General features: G+C 42.4%; 1 protein-coding gene across 1 annotated transcript; it reads right to left on the minus strand.

Annotated features, from left to right (window-relative positions):
- Positions 1-1,464: 1,464 nt before the first annotated feature.
- mettl16 (methyltransferase 16, N6-methyladenosine) lies at positions 1,465-20,396 on the minus strand. The gene is made up of 10 exons (XM_086035412.1): positions 20,235-20,396; positions 19,876-20,013; positions 13,858-14,045; positions 13,572-13,712; positions 12,733-12,848; positions 12,439-12,581; positions 10,672-10,741; positions 8,219-8,308; positions 3,476-3,649; positions 1,465-2,273 (listed from the first exon to the last, which is right to left on the minus strand). Exons 2-10 carry the CDS (start codon positions 20,001-20,003, stop codon positions 1,695-1,697), a joined length of 1,629 nt encoding a protein of 542 aa, XP_085891538.1. The 5' UTR covers positions 20,004-20,013; positions 20,235-20,396; the 3' UTR covers positions 1,465-1,694.
- Between the last annotated feature and the right edge of the window lie 252 nt (positions 20,397-20,648).

Genomic DNA, 20,648 nt, shown 5'->3' on the forward strand with positions numbered 1-20,648 from the left:
AAAAGCTTGTTCTAAAAATAGCTCATCAGAGATAGGACATTGTGATTTTCAATGATTGTTGTAGAAGTCGTTATTTTGAAAATGTAAACACTGGTAGAGATTTATGAAAACGAAGTGTTGTATATATGCATGCTTCCTAATTATTGTGAGGAATCATTCACATGATTAGCGTCTTCACATTAATCAATATCATTATTAACATACAATAATAGAATTATTAAATGTAATTTGGGCAATTTGATCATTTCCTAAGTGCACTTTGCAGTACCCAAGAAGTTGTTGTCAGTTCCAAAAAGGTTGGTGACCCCTGCACTAATGCACTCTGCAATAATAAGGGTCAACAGCAAGTTTTTGACCTGTCACCCGAGGACCGTGGGAATGTCTTCAAAACGATTAGAACATTTTTAAGACAGAATTCGGATTAAATTGGTTATCTAAACTCATTAGTAGGCAAACGTATGACATAAAATATCAGGAAAATCATACCATCCAACTATTTTCTATCGCACTTGTCCTCAACATGGTCCCGCCTAGGTTGCAGCCTCAACCAAATGACTTAGAACGGGAGACAGGGTTCAACTTGGACTGTTTGCCGGTCAATCACAGGGCACAGAGGGGACAAACATTCACACCTATTCAGTTTAGGGCTTTCAATTAACCTCACATACATGTTTTGGGGAATGTGCGAAGCCATTGGAAACATTCAATATTAACCGTAGCCATGTTCAAAGGGGAAGTCAACCCATTTTTTAAAATCCAGAATAGTTGTGCTAGAGCCATGATTGGTCGTTATTAGAGCCCTGAGCAACTGTGATGTCATTTTCAGTCGACAGGAGTGACAAAATGGCCGCCCCCAAGAGATGGCTAAAAATGGGTGGATTTTGCTTCTTAAAATGAAGTCAACGCAAAAAAGTTTTTTTCAAGAATATGTTCTATGCAAGTTCACTAGCTGAAACAATATTTTCTGATAAATATTGCGTTTGTGGATTAAGTGTTAATCCACTCGTTTTTAGCCATCTCCGGGGGCGTCCATTTTGTCTTCTGTCGACTGAAAATGACATCACAACTGCTCACAACGACCAATCACGACTCAGATTCAGAAAACAGGTCAGCCGTGATTGGTCTTTGTGAGCAGTTTGTGATGTCATTTTCAGTCGACAGAAGACAAAATGGCCGCCCCCAGAGATGACTAAAAGCAAGTGCATTTAATTTATATTCCACAAACGCAATATTAATCAGAATGCTTTATTTCAACTTGTGGGCCTGCATAGAGCATATTCTGGAAAAAAACGTTTGGGTTGACTTTCACTTCAAGGTATAGAATATTTATTTTGATGTCCAGCTCTTAACCCTTTCATAAAGTTTAATGAAACTGGTGTTTAAATTAAAAAAAAAAAAAAATCAGAAACGAAGTGGATAGTAATCCGCATCTAAATCATGAAAAACATCACAAGGCAGCCAACATTTTATAAAATAACATTTATTCCCAATATTTGGCAATAAAGTATAAAACGTATGGTGTTAATTACCTAAGAAGGTAAGCCGACAAGTTCAACAAATTGAAATCACTTTGACTAATATTGACTGGTAGTAACGGTCAAGTACGAAACGGTGGGTTACAATTGTTCTAACATGTCAAAAGGCATCTTTTCATGCAGTCTGTATCCATTGGCTCTACCGCGGCTATTCTCCGCTCAGGATTTGGCGACAGCCTTCAAAAGAGTGTTCCTCAGGAAGGTGCACAGCTGGTTCATCAGATCTTTATTCTGACCTTCCACCCAGAGCATCTCGATCACTGCGTCGTTCTCCTCGTGCAGCACGTTCAGCAGACACTTAAACAGGAAGCCTTCCGCCGACCCCGGGCTGGCCGGCTGCTTCGAGGACGTCTCGCTCGCGGCATCGGCGGCGTCCTTCGGCCCGCGCGTTCCCGCGGGGTCGCGCCCGGGGATCGTTTGCACATCTTCACCCGCAACCTTTCCCGGGAGCTCCTGATCCACTTGGCCCGCGGTGTTCGTCACCTTCCCGCTTTCAACGGAGGGGCAACCGTTGTCAATCGACTCGGCGGTGAGCTGCCGGTCAGCCGAGTCCCCGGCGGGAACATCCTGGTCGTTTTGGGCGGGGGACGGCGTGGCGCTGTGAGGCGCTCTGGGCAACTCTCGCAACTGCCGCATTTGTTCGCGCCGCTTCTGCCGCCCGTGGACCCAAGTGTTTTCCACCGCGGTCAGGAGGAGGCTCCGCTCCCGCTCCCTGCACGGAACGCGCTTGTGCAGCACCTGCGAGCAAAAGGAACCACACGTTTTTTTTTTTTTTTACTGGATTCAAAGCTGCTTTGGTCAAAAAGGAAATCCAATTTGGCTCTATAGAATTTCAGAGATTGTTTAATAACAGGCAGCATGGTGAAATATTAGTTGGTGTCTGCTTTCTTCCGTGCGGGGATTTTCCATGAGCACTCTGGCTTCCTATCACGTTCCAAAAGCAACGTGAGGTTCTTTGTTGGCTCTAAATGATCTGTCAGCGTGAATGGTTGTTTGTTCATAGGTGCCCTGTGAATGGCTGCTGAGTCGTGACTGGATCAGGTAGCCCGCCTCTCGCCAAAAGTCAGCTGAGACCGGCGACCCCGACGAGGACAAGCACTTAAAGTCAACCCAAACGTATTTTTGTCAAGAATATGTTGCCGGCAGGCCCACTAGTTGGAAACACGGCATTCTGATTCGTTTTGAGTTTGTGGAATATAAGTTAAGTAGCAAAATGCACTCGTTTTTAGCCATCTCTGGCGGCGGCCATTTTGTCTTCTGTCGACTGAAGATGACGTCACAACTGCTCACAGCGACCAATCACGGCTCAGATTCAGAAAACAGGTTAGCCGTGATTGGTCGTTATGAGCAGTTGCGATGTCGTATTCAGTCGACAGAAGACAAAATGGCCGCCCCCGGAGATGGCTAAAAACGAGTGCATTTTGCTGCTTAATGTATATTCCACAAATTTTAAATGAATGAGAATGCTGCGTTTCAACTAGTGGGCCTGCTGGGAACATATTCTTGAAAAAAAAAAATATATATTTGGTTTGAAAAAAAAATGAGTGCATGTTTAACCATGCTAAAAATGGGAATTTCTATGTGATTAGTCATATACACAAGACAAAATTGTTGGTTTGACATAGCAGCTTCTAAGTTTGCATATTTTTTTTCAAGCAAATTGGATTTTGCAGATAAAATCTATGAATGTTTTCATAAACATTTGTTCAATCCATTTTTTTATTGCCCTAAAAGGAATTCATAAAAAAAATAAAAAGGCTCCCTCTAGATAAGCAAAAGCTTCCCCATCCCTGAAATAAAAGATGACACAGGCTAAAAGCGTAATTTGATCAGGCTCAATACCACAATTGAACAATCGGCATCGTGACCGCTCAAATAATACATTCGGTTTAATAGGCGCAAGTCCACAAACTAAACAAACCGCAGAAATGGCAACGCACCCGCAGCTGCGTGAGCGTCTTCTCCACAAGAGTTGTGATGGCTTCCAGAGGGTGGGGGCCAGTGCAGCCCAGAGCACGGGCCTTCGCCTGGAGCTCCCTCACGGCCACGTGGGGAAGCGTGAAGGAAAGGGGCTTCCGCGCTTTGTCCAACTTACGCCTCTTACTGGGAGGCGACTGACGGAGAAAATGACAAAGAGACAAGTCAAGTCAAGTTTTACTGGTGCTCTCATAGACAAATGCAAGTACGTCTTAATGCGCACAACATTCGCACTTCACGGCGAGATGAGTACAAAAGGTGAGCCGTTGTCTTACTCATATTCGTAATTTCACGTCTCGAGTGATGGCGTGATTTGCATTCTCATCATAGTTAACCTAATTACATGTTAGCTCATTGACTGCCAGACATTTTCAGACCTTCTTTTACCCCAACGTTTGAAAAAATGTGGAAAAAAATATATAAATAAGCTCCTGAGATGGCTGAATGGCTGGACTGTTGAAAAGACAAGTCAATTCGTCAATGGCAGTGAATGAGTAAAAATGTGATTTTATTATGATTTCACATGAATCAGTCATGTTTGATGTAAAAAAAAAAAAAAAAATGGGATGACTAACCATCGAAAGTGAATTTATTGTTTGGTACAAGTTTGTAAATTGTACATGCACATATGAGAAACTGAAATGAGTGCGGGCACACAAATACTGACTTGGAACATTCTAATCACTTTTTAAAAATGTGACGGTGTTTGCACTGCTCTTATAGTGCGCTCAAGTCGACTAGCACCGCACAGCACTCACATAACGATATGGCCACAGACGATTCGAATTAACAGCCCTGACCGTTTCCTCAGCAGATCAGGGAGGAAAAACATTCACGCTATAGAAACCTACACAAACATCCAAGTTCACACTTCCCCCTAGGGCTGTGCAATTAATCGAAATTCAATTACAATTACGATTATTACACGACAACAAAATTGGCATAATCGTAAAAAAACAATTACTAATAAGCATTTATATCCACAAGGAAATCATACTTCCATTTGATACATTTGCACCATTTTTTAAAATTTCATAAATAATTGTAGACATTTGGTTTGGTCCAAATTTAACTTACAATTATTTGCCTTTATATTTTTTACGTTTAAACATTTTGTTTTGTATGAAAAAATTAATGATCGTTTGAATAATCGTGATTTCAATTATTATTATAATATGTTATACCGATATGTTTTTTTCAAGGGCGATACCGATTATTAGTAGTCAAGGAGGCCGATAACCGATATTAGGGGCCGGTATTCATTTTCACTAAAAAGGAAAATATTGGTGTCAAAATAAAAAAAACTCGAACTTTTTTTAATCGTCTTTGTCCAAATGTGTATTGAACTTTTTTTTAGATTTGCACAATGTCAAAAGTCATTATTATAAATGTTTGCCAATGTGGCCATCTTTGTTTTAAAATTCTTACAAAAAGAGATATTGTATTGACTTCAAATAAAAACAAAAGGTGCTTAGTGTTCCCTGGCTCAGTAGAATCTCTTATAAAGCTCACTGAATATTTAAATAAATACTTCCTCAAAGTTAACTGTTTTAAATTGATTTATTATCGGCCATCAGATTTTTAAAAAAGGCCTATACCGATATTCATCAAAATACTGAATATCGGCGCCGATAATCGGGCCGGCCGATAATAGGTCTACCCCAATCACCCTCGTGATTAATATTTTTTCCCCATAATCGAGCAGCCCTACTCCCCCCCATTCCGCATTTCGAGTGCAGGAAATTAATGTAATTACACTTTATGAACGTGCCTCGTTTCTTTTGATCTAAATATATTATTACTGTCAGCGTCATGCGGCAAGACTAGCATGTCTGTGGTTGCTGTTGGAAAATGGATGTCTGTAATCACGGACACAAGAGGGCGCTCCGAGTACACCGCTCTCCACGGGACCTGCAGCGCCCCGTAATACTTCTCCTCACTCCTTATTGCCCTCTGAAGTCAAACTGTAATGGCGCTAGAGGTCATTAGCCGACCGTATCGCGGGACAACATGAGCCGTGCTGCGACGCTTCCCTGCACCCGCGCGTGCCAGTGACTGCGTGTTCTGTGTCACTCGCACCGGGGCTCAGCGGGCTGGCGGTGGGTGCGGAAGGAGGCGAGGGTCTGCGGCGACGGAGCAGACGGCATGGCCGACTGACCTACAAACAGCAGCCGGGAAGGAGTGGGCTGCGACCTTCACGGCCCGCCCGTGCTCCGAGAGTCAAGTTTGCACAAGTCAACTGAACGTCTGATGACTTTGCATGTAAAGTACTTGCAATTCGTAATCAAATATGGATTTGTGCTCCTCGAGAGCACCGCCATTTAACCCATTCACCGCCATTGACGAATTCACTTGTCTTTTCACAGTCCGGCCTTTCAATGCCAGGAATTTATTTATATATATATATATATATATATATATTTTTTTTTAATTCAAACAATACAGGGAAAAAGGGAGGGTCCCATTAAACATAATTTGCTCTTGGTTTTAAGTAATTGATGTTCCCCGAAGACACAATTACGAAAAATTCCCATGTTTAATTAGGGGCTGCATCATGGACCTCTCTCTTATCTGGCAGTTTAATAAAGCTTCTTTCCACTTAGTATTTATTAACCCTAACCACACACAGGCACGCAAGCGAGCTACCCAACTCATTATGAAGAGAAAATAAATCAGTCAAGCAAAGCCTTATATTGAGACGGATATGGCTCGAAAACAACCAGGCCGTTACATCACCTACACAATAGACACGCTCGACTATTTCACATTTACAAACACACACACCTATCTGGAGGCACAATCACAATACAAGCAAGCCACTGAGGCATCCAACCTCCTTGCCAAGAGTCGAGCGGCAACTGTGCCTCGGGCCTCGGATAAAACCAAATCTAATCTCTGTCTGGATGTGCAATCAACCACACATTGCCTATTCCATTTGTATTTCATTCGAGATGTTCCACTTTGAGATATCGGAAATAATTCACACTTCCGTTTTCCATACTTGTATTATCATGTGTGGTCATATAAGAAAAGATGATTGCACACTCTAGGAAATCCAATCCATACACATATTTAATTCAGATTTCAGGAGAGAAATTAAACGGCTGGTGGTGTTTCTGCCTTACTTCTAGAAAAGTACAATCTAAGTCTTTATTATTCAAACTTTTTTTTTTACCTAACCCACACGAATAACGTATCAGATCTTTATTCTTAATTTTGTTTTATTCCATGTTACCGTAGAGACGCAAGTCCCCAAAAAATACAAAGAAACTCCCATTGACATTGAATATGGCCGCAGGTCAAGAGTGACCGTATGATTCCCTTTTTCCAATTTTTAATTAGCGTGTTAGCATTCGTAGCAGTTCTAGCTAGCTATACAGTATGTTAGCATAACAACTATTAGCGTGTTAGCATTCGTAGCAGTTCTAGCTCGCTATACAGTATGTCAGCATAACAACTATTAGCGTGTTAGCATTCGTAGCCGTGCTAGCTCGCTATACAGTATGTTAGCATAACAACTATTAGCGTGTTAGCATTTGTAGCAGTTCTAGCTCGCTATACAGTATGTTAGCATAACAACTATTAGCGTGTTAGCACTCGTAGCAGTTCTAGCTCGCTATACAGTATGTTAGCATAACAACTATTAGCGTGTTAGCATTCATAGCAGTTCTAGCTCGCTAAACAGTATGTTAGCATAACAACTATTAGCGTGTTAGCATTCGTCGCAGTTTTAGCTCGCTATACAGTATGTTAGCATAACAACTATTAGCGTATTAGCATCCGTAGCAGTTCTAGCTCGCTATACAGTATGTTAGCATAACGACTATTAGCATGTTAGCATTTGTAGCATTTCTCCTTCGAAATAGTACACAAGCACAGGGAAAAACATACAATCCTGATCAGTGTATTTCAGTGCTTTCTCCACTCAGCTAGCTAGTGTGATAGCTTATTATAATTATGGCTAAAATAGTGACGTGTATACTGGTCTAAAGCTTACGCAGCATAGTAATGAGTAACGTTTGGAATTGACCCGGTAGTAAAAGGGGTTAAGTAGGTCACAGTTGCATGCGTGCCACATCTGTTGAAGACCACATGTGACATTAATGAGCCTGCCTCATGCGCATGCACGTACAGCTGACATCCATAGGAAGACATGCATCTGGGCAGAATGAGTCAGCCATGCATGGATTTCCGTGCATGCGGAAGCCTCTGCCAAAACGTACATGTGTGTGAACGCAAGAGGAGGCAGAGGAAAGGAAATGTAGGCCAATCATTCTGCTCAACTGATTTTAGACGGGAAAGGCCAAAATAGTCTAGTACAACAATGCGCATGCATCTACTGAGTGGCCACTTCCAGTTGTTTCTCTCGAGCACACAGATACCAACACCATTCCCGTTGACTGATAACCGTTTATTGTTGTGTTTTCTCCAACACGCTCACTGTCCACACAAGACAAAAGCCAGTGAGCGTGCACATTTCTTACCCTGGCAACTGTTGCCAGGCTACTGCTAAACTAAACCACATAAAGCTCCCCCCGGCGGAGGGACAAGAGTGTGTGATGGAAGAATGAAAGATTCAGTTAAGGGGGGGAATGGAGGAGGTGCATTATTGAGTAAATGGATTTTGGCTGTTGGAATCGCCAAGCAGCAGGCGGAGTCAAGCACGAGCATTAAAGCGGCCAACCCGCGGGCCTGCAAAGACTTACCGGAACGATGACATCATCATAGAAGCTCCAGGCCAGCGCCCAGCGCATGGTGCGCCCCTGGCAGAACTCTGTGTGCGTCACTTTGGGTACCTGGAAACAACAACAACAACAATCAGACCAGTCGACACCCTCATGCTGGCTCTGGATGATTTTTACTAGAAAAACTCATTCATCTATTTTTTTTTTTTTTTAATTTATTTATTTATATTTTATAGGGTTATAGGGTTGGACTTATCCCAGTTGACTTTGGCCAAGACTGCACCCTGGGCTGGTCGCCAGTCAATCGCAGCACAAATTAGTTTCATCTTTTGATATGCAATGTTCCACCCCCTACATGATGAGACCGAATTACAGCCGAGTAGAGTAGTAGAAAAAGTGACAGGGTAATATCAGGTTCTTTCTTTTTTTTTTTTAAAAAGCACACAAGTATTTCAAGAAAGAACTCATTTGATTTTGGAGGAGATGCGGCAAAAGCTAACGGCCGACAAATTTATTTTCACTTTTCACTGTTATACTGTAGTGCGCTTGCACTGGAGCCAAGTGGGGAAGTGGCTCCACAAGATGGCGCTGCAGTTGAAAAAAGCTTGCTGCGCGTGCCAGCTGGCACCTACTTAAGTCGTGCGCGTTACTGCCACCGACAGGACTGGAGTAGAACAGTACCACCAGTTAAAGCGAAAGTCAACACAAACATTTTTTTTTTTTCCGGGAATATTTTCTAAGCAGGCCCAGTAGTTGAAACACGGCATTCTGATTAATATTGCATTTGTGGAATATGAGTTTAAGCAGTAAAATCCATCTGTTTTCCAGCCATCTCGGGGGCGGCCATTTTGTCCCTCATGGTTGACTGAAAATGACATCACAGTTGCTCAGGGCTCAGGTAACGACCAATCACCTGTTTTCTGAAAGCTGAGCCATGATTGGTCATTATCTGAGTCCTGAGCATCTGTGCTGTTATTTTCAGTCGACAGAAGTGATAAAATGGCCGCCCGTGCGATGGATAAAAACGGGCCGATTTTGCTGCTTAAATACTAGTCCGCAAACGTAACATGAATCGGAATGCTGTGTTTAGGCTAGTGTGGACGCATACAACATATTGTGAAGAAAATTCTGGGGTTGACTCCCTCTAAGATATTTAGACGAAAGCATGTCATTGTGAGAAAAAAACAAACAAAAAAAAAACACCATTCATGCCGACAGACATACTCCAAAAGAAAATAACGACTGATTAAACTGTTAGCGTATTAACTATGCCCACTTTTTTTTTTTTTTCCCTTTCACCGCCTTTGACATTTAGATAACAACCTGCTCTCTGGATGCTTGCCAAAGCTGCACTCGCGTTGATGAGCAGCCGTAGCAGACTAAATCCTCGGGAGAGTGCAGGTGCAGCAAACCATAGGACTGGGTGTCTTCGTCTTTCAAGCATGTGAGTGAAGTGACTAGCACGGGACTACAGGCCTGATCCAGTCAGGAGTCACGAGCTGGGCTATTAGTTCCGGCTAATGACACTCACGGGCTGTTTAGCTGCACAACGCCTTGCGAGGCAGTCATGCACCGCGGACAGAAATCGGCGCCTTGGCCCGCTTGTGATCGTTTTTCCTGCGAGTCCTTTTTGGGTGTTTGCTCCCCTGGAAGACACATCTCATGTCAAGAGTAGGCGGAGCTATGAGAATTGTTTTAATCTCTTTCTTTATTTATTTCTACATGCATGGTAGTTGAGCAAGATTACTACCCAAGGGATTTCTTGGCTAAAGAATGTCCACGTCATATATCGTCGCTGTCCTGTGAAAAAGAACTACGGTGTGTCCAAGTTTGGATTTTTTTTTAAATATATATTTTCACGTTAATGCGACGGCTGTAACGCGGAAACCCCGTTCATGTCAAAATAAGTAAAATGAAAAAAATTTACGATAAAATATATCGTCGCTGTCCTGTGAAAAACAACTATGTCCAATTTTGGATTTAAAAAAATATATATTTTCAGGTTAATGCGATGGCTGCAACGCGGAAACCCCATTCATGTCAAAATAAGGAAAATGAAAAAAATTGACGATAAAATATATCGTCGCTGTCCTGTGAAAAACAACTATGTCCAATTTTGGATTAAAAAAAAAAAAATTTCAGGTTAATGCAATCGCTGTAACACGGAAACCCCATTCATGTCAAAATAAGAAAAATTTAAAAAATTGACGATATACTATATCGTCACTGTCCTGTGAAAAACACTTATGTCTGATTTTAGAAAAAAAAATGTTCACGTTAATGCAAAGTCTTTGACGCGGAAACACCATTCACGTAAAAATAAGAAAATTGAAAAAAATTGACATAAGTGTTTTTCACAGGACAGCGACGATATGTAAATCTGACTAACCCAATAATTATATGCGCAACTTACATTGTAAGATTCAGCTATTGTAGCACAGTATTTGGCATGTTGCCGTTGACGGGCCACTCACCCCTTGCTTCCGAAGCTCCTCTTTCAGTGGGGCCAAGCTACATTTCTTTCCCAGCATACAACTGTACCACCTGCAGAAACAAGCATCCACATTAACCTGCTGAACACATCGACGGTTTGACTACTAGCAGAGATTCAACAAGCAGAAAAGGCAACACATGAGAAATCCACAGTGGAAATACTCATTTACACGTGAATATTGAAATACATAATTCTTTATTGGATTACGGATGAGTCTCTTCAGTGTACGGGTAACATTGAGCTTTTGTGGAATATAAGTTAAGTAAAATCAACCCGCTTTTTGTTCATCTCAGGGGGCGGCCATTTTGCCACTTGTTGTCGACTGAAAATGACATCACAGATGCTCAGCACTCAACCCAAACATTTTTTTTCAAGAATATGTTCTACGCAAGCCCACTAGTTGAAACAGGGCATTCTGATAAATATTGCGTTTGTGGAATAAGTGTTAATCCACTCGTTTTTAGCCATCTCTGGGGGCGGCCATTTTGTCTTCTGTCGACTGAATATGACATCACAACTGCCCACAACGACCAATCGCGGCTGACCTGTTTTCTGAATCTGAGCCGTGATTGGTCGTTGTGAGCAGTTGTGATGTCATTTTCAGTCGACACAAAAGATAGTTATTTGCATCCAAGCGGTGAGGGTATGTTTTTTTTTTTTTTTTTGAGTTCAGGCTCAGAAGAGTCCCAGTGAGCTATCACAGTGAGGTTGTTTGTGGACTGCAAGACGCTACTATCCAGAGAAATATTTGGAGGCATTTAGAGTATGAAGATGCTGATCGGGACATCGGATGACACAATGAAATATCGAACAGCTCACATAGTGACAGATGTGTCCCAAAACAGCCCAACACTGCCAATGTGGCTTTTTCAGTCACCTTGAAAGTGCCGCTGCTAAATGATCCTCATCAAATTCATGCATGTTTTCCAAGTGCAGACATTTTTTTTAAATTTTTTTTACCAGAGATGAAAATCGTCATATCAATGACATGATAAATGCGGATCATTATCTTCTTTTAATAATGCATTTTCACACGTTGCATTGGGAGCAAAAGGCCCCCCACAACACAGGACGATAGTGAAGAGGGGGGGAGAAAAGAGGGCGGGTAGTGCTGGTGAGTCTCAAAAGGACCAATCGGTGAAGCTGGGCAGTGTTGCCATGGACACCTGCAGGCTCTTTTGTCCCGGCATGCTTTTTTTTGGTTGGGAGCGACAGCCGGCTGCGGTTGGATTGAGCCCGAACGCCAAACCTCGGAAAGACGGAATCATTTACTCTCCCTCAGCTGTAAACGCGCATCGACGTGACACAAGGAGCAGGCGGGTGTTACAATCCGTCTTTCGGGGACACACAGGTGTGGCATGTCTAATTTGTTTTAATAGTCCCCTGCTGCCCCGCTGACAGCGCTGTGACGAGGAGGGCGGGGTTGCTCAAGTGGGGCCCACCCAAACACAGATGTTCCCTGCGGGCTCCCAGATACAGCGTGGGATGATTGTGTGCCAAAACCCGCCCCCCCGAAAGTGACTGCAAGTGACAGCTCCATCAATACGTGCGCAACCCATTTGCCCACTTCCGCACTCTCGGGATACATTTCAACCTCTCTCGAAAAAAAAAAGCCCGAATCCATCTGCCACTTTGGACATTTTGACCACACCGAGTAAACAATTTGGCTTCATATAGGTGACACGTTTGGTTTTCTGCCCCGCGCCCCGCCCTCGCCCCGACGGCGAAGCCCGTCTTTGTTCCTCACCGTAAGCGCTTCTTCAGCTGCAGGCTGTCATGAATGATCCTCTTAACAAACTCCAGTTCGCCGCCCTCCGCCATGATTTCCGTCACCCCGCCCGTGTTCACCGAGCTGGGCGGAGGCCGCCGCGCGTTCCTTGAATTGACCCCCTGCGGCGAGCGGCAAGACAGACGGGGATTAAGATCCAATCCTATTAAGTGTCTGTTACTATCTGTGTAAACAAATCCTGCTGCAGACAGCCACCTAGCAAACATTTGGATTCCAAAACGTTCAATCGGTTGAAAACGAGAGAGGATTCACCTTGGCTTCAAGTTGGTTGGCAAAAAAAGGAGGGTTGCACATGCAAAAGTCATACACAATTTCCGTCTCTTCTTTCAAGGCGTCCATCAGCAGGGTCTTCTGGGGAACCTTGACCACTGCGGTAGACAAAACAACCACAAATGCTCAATTCGCAATGCCGCAAATTCTCCCTCAAATCAAATCGGACATTGCTAAATTGATGTGAAGCAATCCTCTACATCCTCTTTCAAGTTGTCTTTCCTAGTGCTCACAACACACCCAAAAAAAAAACAAATACAAAAACGATAGGGGTGTAACGATTAATCGAAAATCGATTCAAACCGATTAATCGAATCATCGATTTGAATCGAACTCGGGACATCTCAGCACTCACAAGCCATATACAGCAACACCTTACAAAAGACAACATACCTAGGTCATTAGAATATACTAATTTAGAGTGCTAAAAAATGAAAACGATGTCTTTAATTTTTTTTTCCATTCCAGATGCATACCACATTTTGAATGCGTGGATCAGATTATGCGCTTGCGCCAAACACCAGTGCGTATCGTTTGCGGATGGCTATCGTTTGTGGATGGCTGCAGCACCACACCAACTGAAAATCGAATCGGGGCTTCGGTGAATCGTTACATCCCTACAAAACAACATCAACAAACTAACTAGAATATAACACGAACTGGAGCCACCCGTCCATCCTCTACCACTTGTCTTTTCGGACAAGTTGCCTATATGACTTGACTGGATTTCAGCACGAACTTGCAGCCGTCCATAAACGGTGACCATCAACCAAGCAATAGCGTTCTTGAGACTGTTGTGACGCTGTAGACCGCACGCTTACCTTTAACCAGGTCAGACAAATGGTTCTGCTCCACGTTCCTGGTGGCGTAGTCAAAGCATATATCGTCCACCTCGGTTGCGAGGAAGTACCAGCCGTTCATTGACGCTCCCAGCAACGGGTAGATACAAGACGCGCCGGTACCTTTATAAAAAAAAGAAAAAGAAAAAAATCATCAATTGGGAGATTAAAAATTATAATTCGGGTTTTAACGATTCAATTATGAAGCAATAACAAATGCGCAAAATCCTATCATCTCTTTCGGCGTTTCTAATAATCAAAAAAGTACCTATGTCAATGCCTCGACGTGGTTGCTTCTGGCCATCGACGAGATCCTCCACCCAGTGGATGTAGTTGAGGCGCAGGGGCACGGTGGGTATGAGGCGCTCCAGAGGGATCTCGATGCTCAAACCAAAGTCCTCCTTCAGAAGCGTGCAGGTCAGAGCTCGCACGGCCTCCGGCTCCTTGAAATTCACTCTAGGGTGCGCAAGAAAGCGCCGGCGAATGAGCCGCGGCTGACGATAACATCGTGCCGCATGATATGGAGTGTGTGTAGCAAAAACAAAGGCTCTTTACAAATTAAACCCGCTAGCTTCTTGGTGCGCTTTGTGCAGCTGATGCCCATACAGAGGTGCATCGAGCCCCCCCCAAGAAAAAAAAAAAACAAAAAAAAAAAAAAAAAACATACAACCCATATTTTGTACAATTTCCCAATTATTTGTCTTTACATTTGCTTCTGTACGGAAATTAGTGAAACTATGGCGAAAATGCAATAATGAATAGATTAAAATATCTTTTCTGGCACATTGCTTTAAAATAATTCAGATCCGCATTAGGGAAACCGGCAAAATTATTTAAAGCAAGGTGTGTGGAAGAACGCGGCAAGAGTAATGCAGGTGCCTGATTCTTTTGTGTCAGCTCCGCAGCAACACCTAATTAACCCTCAAACCTCACGCCCCCCCCCCACCCCCACCACCAACCAGCACACACCGTAGATAAGCAGCTCATTAATTTGCAATCCGCAGTTAAAGACAATGAAATTGACAATTAAGACCTCACACTTATTGTCTGGGCCTCAAATGCTCAAGCCTGCGAGTTGAACCGCTGCAGCTGTCATACGAGCAGACGACGCTGCCGCCGACAGCGAGTGGGTGAATTCAAGCTTTGCCAAATTTTTTTTTTTATGCAGTTTGGCAGATGTAATTAGACTTCATCCCAGGGATGGCGCCGTCTGGCACGCAAGCAGGTCCACACGGGCAGTTTTCAATGGATTACATGGGGGGGGCACTGGTGAAAGAGATGCAAATTAGGGATGGACCGATTATTGGCCGGTGCCGATTATCGGCACCAATTCAGCATCAGCGTTTTTTTTTAAATTCTGCTGGCTGATAATAAATCAATTTGAAACTGTGCAAATCAAAATAAAGATATGTGAAAGTTGAACATTTCTGTCATTTTGAAATTTACCGTAGAAAACGACATGGAGCTATTGTTTGTTTTTCCTTTATCCTTTTTAACACATGCTGACAATCCTGGGTGCTCCCTGAATTTTGTTAGAATTTTGAGAGATGTATACTGTCAAAAATGTCTTGTAATCATGATTTTTTTTTTTTTTTTTTTTTTAAATCACCATTATGCCAACCTGAAACATCGTTCCATAAACATGCTTAAAAACGTTACAACCAAGTTAAGAGTAAATTTTTCTTCAGATTTTGACGCCAATATTTTTTCACTGAAAATGAGTATCGGCTCCAAATATCGGTTATCGGCCTCCTTGACTAGCAGTAATCGGTATCGGCCCTGAAAAAAAGCATATCGTTCTATCTCTAATGCAAATACCACCGACATCAGGGAGGGGCAACTTAAATGATGGAAGGAGCCACAATTTTTTTTTTTTTATCGGCAAAAAGAAAAGAGAAAAATCCATGTCAAATTGATACCCATTGAAATGCATTGTGGGAGGATTGTTTTGGGGGGGTTGCATTGCTCTTAATTTGGCTACGTTTGAATCGGGCTACAACGATATCCTGTGCCAACTGTTCTGGACACCACTAAAGCGCAAATGTTTCCAGTTTACATAGTATTAGTGAGGGGGGAAAAAAGAGGGGGAACCGTCGGGTGCGAGACTGAGATACAGATATAAATGAGAGGCAATTTACCTGTGAAGGCTGACATTAATCTTACAAGGAACTTACACATAATGAACACGAAAGCCTTAATGGTTCAGGTCAACACCTGGCTACTTCGGGACACCGCAACAAACTAACACGGAAAACAGCCCACGAGGTTGAAAAGAATGCTGACGTGGCAGAGAAATAATTGAGCACGCGAGAATGAGAAATCAAATCGCATGAAAGCAATGAAGCGAGGACTCGGACGCTGGTAATTACATCGCAGCATATATTCTATAAATAGATCCTCGGCTGGTTGGAAGGAGTTAAGGTGTTGATTGGCTTGGAAAGCTCTAAATGTGTCATGCCCCCGAGGTCTTACCACAACTTAATAATAATAATAAAACTGTTTACAGAGCACTTAAAAAATATATCTTAAAGTACACCCAAACATTAAAAAAAAAAAAAAATACAATTCTATTTATATAGCGCATTTCATAACAGCTAGAGTTGTATCAAAGCACTTTACAAACAATACAATAAATAGAACAAAAGCAATAAAAGGCTGTGATACGTGTATTAATAAATATAGACATAAATAATACATAAATATAAATAATTTCAAGAATATGTTCTATGCAAGCCCACTAGTTGAAACAAGGCATACTGATAAATATTGCGTTTGTGGAATAAGAGCTAATCCACCCGTTTTTAGCTAGCTCTGCGGGCGGCCATTTTGTCACTTCTGCCGACTGAAAATGACATCACAACCGCTCAGGGCTCATTCCAAACTCACCCATGATCTGTGAAAAAAACATGATTTAGAAAGGCTGAAAAAAAAATAGCTTTATAGCTCTAACCCTCCCACAATCTTGATACAAATTTAAACTTACTGAAACGCGAGTAGAAAAGAGCTACTTTTTTTTTTTTTAATTCTTTGAGACAATAAAGCACAATACAACGAATGGAAGACTAAAAAGACAGGACGCAGTTGCACAAAGGGCTCTCTCTCAGATGTTCTTCCATTTTCCCTTCTTCCTGAGAGGTATCATTAGAAAAAGATCAATATTCAGACGGCAGGGCGGCTCAGGCCAGACCTCTATTTTTAGCCCTGAGGCGCGTATTGTGTGTGCGCGCGTGTGCTACTAAAGAGGATGAGCAGCGCTGCAAACGGCATGTCTCTATGGCAACCCCATCCACCGAACAGATGACGGGAGAGCACGCACACCGGGCCACGTTGGAGCAATGGCCGACGTGAGCGTGCCCGCGCGCTGTGCGCTCGGCGCCACGTGGGTCCCCGGCGGCGTGCTTACGTTTGCATTCGGCGCAGTGGACGGCAAACGACACGGGACAAAAAGTACTACGGATACAGTCTGCTGCTGAGGGGAATTTGTTGACATACTGTACGTTTTAAGCTATATAGAGAGCGAGGTGGCCTTCAAGGTACGGCTGGTGAATGAATCCAAGTTGACGTGATCGCTCTCATGCGTGTTCGAAAATACAGGACGTTTGGCAAATACGCCGACGTAACGAAGATGGATGGTTACGGTGCACCCGGAGAGTATTCACAGCGTTTCACTTTTTCCCACTGCCACCACCCGTGTTTCACTGCAGTGCTTCCTGGTTTCCTCTAAACATGACGCTTGGCAATCACGCCAAAGAGGTCAATCTTTGTCTCATCAGACCACAGACTTGAAATCCATTTACAGATCTGAATCCCAAAATGACAGGAGACGTTATCCCCCACACGAAAAGAGCTGGTCCCAACCAACCCGATGATTACGCTCGCCCCCCTCCTTGCCGCTTAAAACGACTTAAAAAAAAAAAACAGTCGACTTCACTCATTTGCAATCACACACACACACAAAAAAAAAAAACATCATCTAGGCTCGGGACGAAAAGTCCCAAATTTTCCACAGACAAGCGACACAAATCCTTGACGTCCCTTTTTGCAGCAGGCAAACACATTGTGAGCAAATCGTCTTCCAGTGAGTTCCGGGAATGAGCAGGCGGACAGATTTGCCCACAAGGGAGAAACAGTTCCTGGTAGTCAGAATTAAAGGCATCGTATTTCAAACAGTTAGTACTAGCATTTCAATTCTTAAAACTCAGTTTGAAAAAGGTAATTGTAAAAACTGTCACTAATCTGTTTGTGTATGTGGTAGCCTGATGGAAAATGGCAAAAAAAAAAAAAAAAAAAAGCTTTATTGTGATTACAAGCAGAGTAATTAATAATCAAGCCTCTAACTGTGAACTAGAATGGGCCAACTCCATTGCAGGATTGATGGCAAGTTTTATGGCTGCATTTTTACAATATTTATCAGAATGCCTTGTTTCAACTAGTGGGTGCATCGAAGATATTCTTGAAAAAAAAAAAATATTTGTGTTGACTTCCCCATATAAACAATATACTAAATATGATAATGTAATATTACAGCATTAATGTAATCAACTATTAATTATATTTTAGTCCCACCACTATTAAATATATCACTTTTTTTATTTAAAAGATGCAAATTGTATCAAAATGAACAAAATCGAATCATTACACTTTGAAATACACTGAGATGCATATCGAATGGTCTTTTATTGGAGAGAGATATCTTAGACAGAAATGGCACATTTACTGTCCTGACAAGTATATTCAAATTTATGTAAAATGACAAAAGTCATCACGTTATATCCTCTCGAACTGAACGCTACCATATTGAATCTAATCAGAATCCCGAGTCAAACCGAATCGAATCATTTCACTTTCAAATCGAGCCATCCTTGAAAGGTTTCGCACCCCACGAATCAAAAACCGTATCGAATCATCTTTTGCGCAGGGATGCACACCGATAATATCTTTCCTGACACACGTATGTCATTTTATTTTATAGACTAGGGAAGGGCAACATCCAGTCCTCAAGGGTCACTATCCTGCATGTTTTAGATGTTTCCCTCCTCCGGCACTCATGCTTTGAATGATCAGCAAGCTGTTCACAAGCTTAATACGATCCTGATCATTTGAATCAAGTGTGTTGGAGGAGAGAAACATCTAAAACATTCATGATAGTGACCCCTGTAGACCTGAGTTGTCAATCGCTGTTGTAGGCCTTGAGGTCACAAATAATTGGGCGCCACAAATTCTGCCTAGCAACAATTGGCCACAAAAACATGTGGCCAGGAAAAAGGGTTTTTTTTTTTTAAATGGCATCAGAAGGCTTCCCTAAATAATTTCAAGTCAATGATTTGAACGCAAATCTAAAGTCATTGTTTTCAAATCACCATTTCACTATGCTGAGCTGTCCAACTAACTACAAATACCACCTTTGCCAAACCAGTGCTTCAAACCTGTCAACCCCGGGCTGCGCTGTATCTTACAAAAGTTGTAATTTGCCCGTACATTTCTGTATATAATCTTACACAGTATCTCTTTTTAATCTTACACAGTATTTATCGCTCAGCGGGAGAGGTGGGGGAAACGGAACGGATATTTCAATATAGAATCTTAAACAGTTTTTATCGCTCAACGGGGGGGGGGACTTTGCTCGTGAAAGTCGGCCGAAGTTTGCAGTCGGAATCGCTAACTGACTAGAGCCGAAATGGGCAAGACGAGATCGGTCTAACAAAAAACGAGTTTTTATTTTATTCATTTTTTCCCGTACAAAAATTGTTATACGGAGTACATAATTTGAAATGATCAAAAAACGTATAAAATACGGGGAAAATATACAAGTTGACAGGTATGGTGCTTGTTCAACAGTAGGTAGGTTGATTGAGTCACTGGCGGACGACAACGAACTCAACGGCAGTCACGGAGTAAAATGACATGCATGTACATCCAGTCGCACAGTGATGATGGAGAGGTCACTTGACAACCTCAGTCTACAGCATTAAGATCACACTAGTGGCTCATGGATAGGAAGATGCATAGTCTCGTGGCCAACTACGATAGCTTCAATACTGCAATCTGTGTTTGTGTATTTGTCAGCGTTGTCCACATACCGTTCGTTAATACCAACTACGGATTCGTTTCCATTATTTTTTCAGCTGCTACAATTGTGCTCTTGCATCTGTCAATAGTGTCGACTTGAGCCTGAAACATGCACACGAGGATTGAACTGATTCAACTAATTAAATTTAATTTACTTGACTAGCAGGGTGAATCGCCTCAGTCGCATTCAAGCGGTACACAATATTTTGATACTTACACAGCTCGTCCACACAAGTTGGTGTGCACATGTTCTTGGAATTCTGGGTACTTGGACGCCAGGTATGAAAAGTCTGGTGGTTTGTCTTTGTAGCGGTTTCTGGGATGCATGGACTTGTTCAGGGACATGCCGACAGACCTGTGGTAGGATTCATATACGTAAGGCGGGTTTCGTCCAACTTGACACTGTTCAATTTTTACGAGTCGATTGGTTGCGTAGTGTCTCTCTGGGCAGCTTTTGAGCTAACTAACGCGTACATTGTACATCAAGATCAGACAGCTTCGCGCGTCAGAAAACATCTAATAAGCAAGACTGTATACAATGAGTATCTACGACTCAAATCTAAAATATCAACATACCTTTATAATTCTTACGGAACGCCAGTTGCTCTAACTCACAGGCTCGCGTTGTCCACACGTTTCCCAGCTACACTCGCGCGTTTCCTGTTTGTGTGACGTCAATAATGTGCGCCGTCGCCGAGGCTTGACAATCGCAAGGGGGAATGTAAACAAAAACTCGTCGAAGCCAATTTAACATTTAATATTGTTTTATTTAAACTCTTTCGACATTTTGTAAAGTGTACATTTGTTGTCCTTGTCGTAGTTGTAACAGGGCACTACGGACACGTTTTATTTACTTACTGTACTATGCAATAGCCATTTTACGTGTCACCTAAAATTCAACGTTTAACTTTCAAGCAATACAATCATATGCGACTCTTTTCCTCAAGTTGTGACGTATTTTCAGAACAAACGTATGACGTAAACAAAACC

This window comes from Filicampus tigris, chromosome 7 (genome assembly GCF_054856515.1).
Source record: "Filicampus tigris isolate MCC_2025a chromosome 7, RoL_Ftig_1.0, whole genome shotgun sequence".
In the NCBI taxonomy this organism is placed as follows: domain Eukaryota; kingdom Metazoa; phylum Chordata; class Actinopteri; order Syngnathiformes; family Syngnathidae; genus Filicampus; species Filicampus tigris.

Excerpts from the sequence above, each read along its gene's own strand:
- mettl16 (XM_086035412.1), bottom strand. The coding sequence starts at position 20,003 with ATGTCCCTGAACAAGTCCATGCATCCCAGAAACCGCTACAAAGACAAA. Across the intron at positions 12,849-13,571 it reads TTTGTCTGACCTGGTTAAAG|TGGTCAAGGTTCCCCAGAAG; the intron begins GTAAGCGTGCGG and ends TGTCTACCGCAG. Across the intron at positions 10,742-12,438 it reads CAGCTGAAGAAGCGCTTACG|GTGGTACAGTTGTATGCTGG; the intron begins GTGAGGAACAAA and ends TTGTTTCTGCAG.